The sequence below is a fragment of the Centruroides vittatus genome, unplaced genomic scaffold (genome assembly GCF_030686945.1).
Source record: "Centruroides vittatus isolate TY-2023 unplaced genomic scaffold, ASM3068694v2 contig_394, whole genome shotgun sequence".
Taxonomy (NCBI): domain Eukaryota; kingdom Metazoa; phylum Arthropoda; class Arachnida; order Scorpiones; family Buthidae; genus Centruroides; species Centruroides vittatus.
This window is the reverse complement of record NW_027122210.1, coordinates 184,439-187,672: the sequence shown is the minus strand read 5'-3', so window position 1 is coordinate 187,672 and position 3,234 is coordinate 184,439. Positions and strand designations below refer to the sequence as shown.

Here is a 3,234-nt window from a genome sequence, read left to right as displayed (position 1 = left end):
TAGGCGAGAAAACAGAAGCGACTTTTGTCTGGTTAAAGAGAAGGCATCGTCTCGACAATGACAGGGTGTGGTTCCCGAAAATGTTAGTGCATCGTAAGGTGTTTTTTTTTCTTAACAAAATTATATGTGATACGAACAATTAGCAATCATTGGCACTTTGGTTTCAGTCGCAATTTTTTGCACATCAAGTTTAGTAACTTGACTCTGTTAGCTCCATCATGGCACCGGAGAAAGTTTTCAGAGCCAGCAGTCCTTTGAAGAAGAAGGCAAGGAACACGATTGAATTGAAAAAGGAAATCATAGAAAAATATGAGAGCGGCATTAAGATTGCTGAAATCAGCCTCATGTACGAGAAGTCGCCATCCACAATATGTTCCATTGTATTGAAAAAGGAAGCGATAAAAGAGGCTAATGTAGCGAAAGGCGTAAATGTAATAACGAAACAGAGATCTCATACAATTGAAAATGTTGAACAGTTATTATTAATTTGGATTAAACAAAAACAGGTAAATGGCGATTCTGTTTCAGAAGACCATCATATGTTAAAAGGCCAGACTGTTCTATGCCGATCTCATTAAGAAAATGCCTGAGACCAGTGCTAGTGTACTTAGTGATTTTAAAGCCAGCAGAGGTTGGTTCAAAAAATTCAAGAGACGTACTGGCATACACAGTGTTACTAGACACGGCGAAGGTGCTAGTTCAGACAATTCTGGAGCTGAAAAATTTCTGTCCGAATTCAAAGATTACATAAAAGCTGAAGGATTCATTCCCCAACAAGTTTTCAACTGCGATGAAACTGGCCCCTTTTGGAAGAAAATGCCAAAGAGGACGTTCATTACACAAGAGGAAAAAGTATTGCCAGGATATAAGATTATGAAAGATACGCTAACTCTTTTGTTGTGTAGTAATGCTAGCGGTAATTGAAAAGTGAAGCCCTCACTAGTATACCATTCTGAAACTCGCAGAGTGTTTAGCAGAAACAATGTGATTGAAAGTAAATTGTGTGTTATGTGGAAGGCAAACAAGAAAGCATGGGTCACGAGGCCAATATTCATTGGGTGGATGAATAAAGTGTTTGGCCCGAGTGTGAAAAAATACCACCAGAATAATCATTTGCCCCTTAAGTGTTTCCTGGTAATGGACAATGCTCCTGCACATCCTACATTTTTGGAAGACAGTTGTTGGAGGAGTTCAGTTTTATCACATTGAAGTTTTTCTCTCCTAATACCACACCACTCAACCAGCTCATGGACCAGAATGTCATTTCAAATTTCAAGAAACTGTACACAAAAGCATTGTTTCAAAGATGCTTTCAGGTGATATCAGATACAGAATTGTCTTTAAAAGAGTTCTGGAAAAAGCATTTTAACATTCTCAACTGCATTAGAATCAGATAAAGCTTGACAGGGAGTGACATCCAAAACGATGAACTCTGCCTGGAGAAATTATTGCCAGGATGTGTGCATGAGAAAGATTTTGAAGGGTTCGAGCCTTCCTTTAATGACCCTACACATGTGGTGAAGTCAATTGTTGATCTGAGAAAGTCTATGGGTATGGAGGTGAGTGTTGATGATGTGGAAGAGTTGGTGGATGACCACAGTGAAGAACTGACCACTGAAGAGCTGCAAGACCTTCAACTAGAAATGCAACAGATGGCAGATGAAGAAGTTGCTTGCAATGAGAAAGAAGAGACACACAAGAATGTGCCGTCTTCAGAGATTAAGGACATCATCTCCATGTGGAATAAAGTACAGAGATTTGTGGAAAAAAATCATCCAGACAAAGCTGTCGCAGACCGTGTCTGCAACATGTCTTGCTTTAATTTAGGCAAATCTTAGAGAGACGGCAGAAACAGAGCTCTTTGGACACATTTTTTGTGCGACATGGGACCAATGACTCTAAAGCTTGTCCTAATGTCAAAAGACCAAGAAGGGAAATGACTCCAGATAGTACGTTGATACCTTAGGTCTTTATTACGTAACGGAGAAATGTTTACACATTGTTACATACATCGCGACACAATGCTCTGTATGTAACAATGTCCAATAGCATTTAACAATAATTTTGATCGTTGATTCTGACACTTCTCACTGTCTTTAATACGCGAAGAAAAGTCTTCAGAAAAAGAAATACCATGTTAAATGTTCATTTATTTATTATATTAGTCTTATATATTCATTTTATGTTCATTTTTTTATTGTTTTTAGTATGGAATGCTATATTCATTATCTAAAAAATGTGTTTTTGGTGTGTATTTTGGAGTCTCTAGAACGAATTAATTGGATTTACATTGATTCCTATGCAGTGGCGTAGCGTGGGTGTCAGCCGCCCGAAGCAGAGGAAAATTTCGCTGCCCCCTTATTTAGGTATTCTTACAAGATATTATTATTTATTGTGAAATTTTGCCGCCCCTGCCGCCCCCAGTACGCTACGCCACTGTTCCTATGGAAATAATTTCCTCGGTTTTTGTCGGTTTCATATTTCGTCGATTGTTTTCAGACGAATTATCGACGAAAACCGAGGTATCACTGTAATAGTTATTATTCGTTGTCTAGACTACAATTAGATATAATCTATGATGAATGTGTATATGTTATTGGCCAAACCCGATTTCAGACCAAACTAGTTTGTTTCAGGCCAAGCTAGTTTATCCTACTTGTGTCAGGATTTAGCCTAGGACAATCAAGTTTGTTCTAGACCGAACTGATTTAGTAGTACAAATAGATGCCAGTGTACAGAAAAAAAATAATTTTGTGTAATTCGAAATGCCACCACAGTAACCCTGTGGTTAAAGTGTACCTAGGTAAACTCAATGGTGGTGCTTCGGTTAGGTTGGTTTGGTTAGATTAACTACATTTCTAATAAACCTTTCTTTTTTCTTCCTTTTGTTCAAGAACTACAGTGAATCAGTAACTAGTGACTTTAAACGATGGGCGACCTGCTGGCGGAAACCCTCCGGGAAGAGTCTGTCAGAAGCATGAACTGTCGGAAATGCCGCCATTGGGATTACCTATGTACTGTACACTTTAACCCACCCTGTAAAAGTAAATAAAAGATTAAATATTTTATATGTTACACTAAGAAACACAAACAAATTCATTTTTAATTTTAGTTTGGCTTTAAAAATTATTTTTATTATTTCGTTTGAATTTTTGAAAATATTTTCGAAAGTTAATTACCTCTAAAAGTGCATGGCTTAATAAAAAAATACAAACTGATAAGTACTGATTAGCT

At 37.4% G+C, this 3,234-nt stretch overlaps 1 protein-coding gene across 1 annotated transcript; it reads left to right on the top strand.

Moving 5' to 3' along the window:
* The first annotated feature begins 218 nt into the window (after positions 1 to 218).
* On the top strand, positions 219 to 924 carry LOC136976136 (tigger transposable element-derived protein 1-like). The gene is made up of 2 exons (XM_067271348.1): positions 219 to 506; positions 550 to 924. Exons 1-2 carry the CDS (start codon positions 219 to 221, stop codon positions 922 to 924), a joined length of 663 nt encoding a protein of 220 aa, XP_067127449.1.
* The last annotated feature ends 2,310 nt before the right edge of the window (positions 925 to 3,234 follow it).

What these genes read in the sequence shown, in the direction of transcription:
- LOC136976136 (XM_067271348.1), top strand. Translation starts at nt 219, where the DNA reads ATGGCACCGGAGAAAGTTTTCAGAGCCAGCAGTCCTTTGAAGAAGAAG. An exon ending in TTTGGATTAAACAAAAACAG is followed by an intron (nt 507 to 549) that starts GTAAATGGCGAT and finishes ATATGTTAAAAG; the next exon opens with GCCAGACTGTTCTATGCCGA.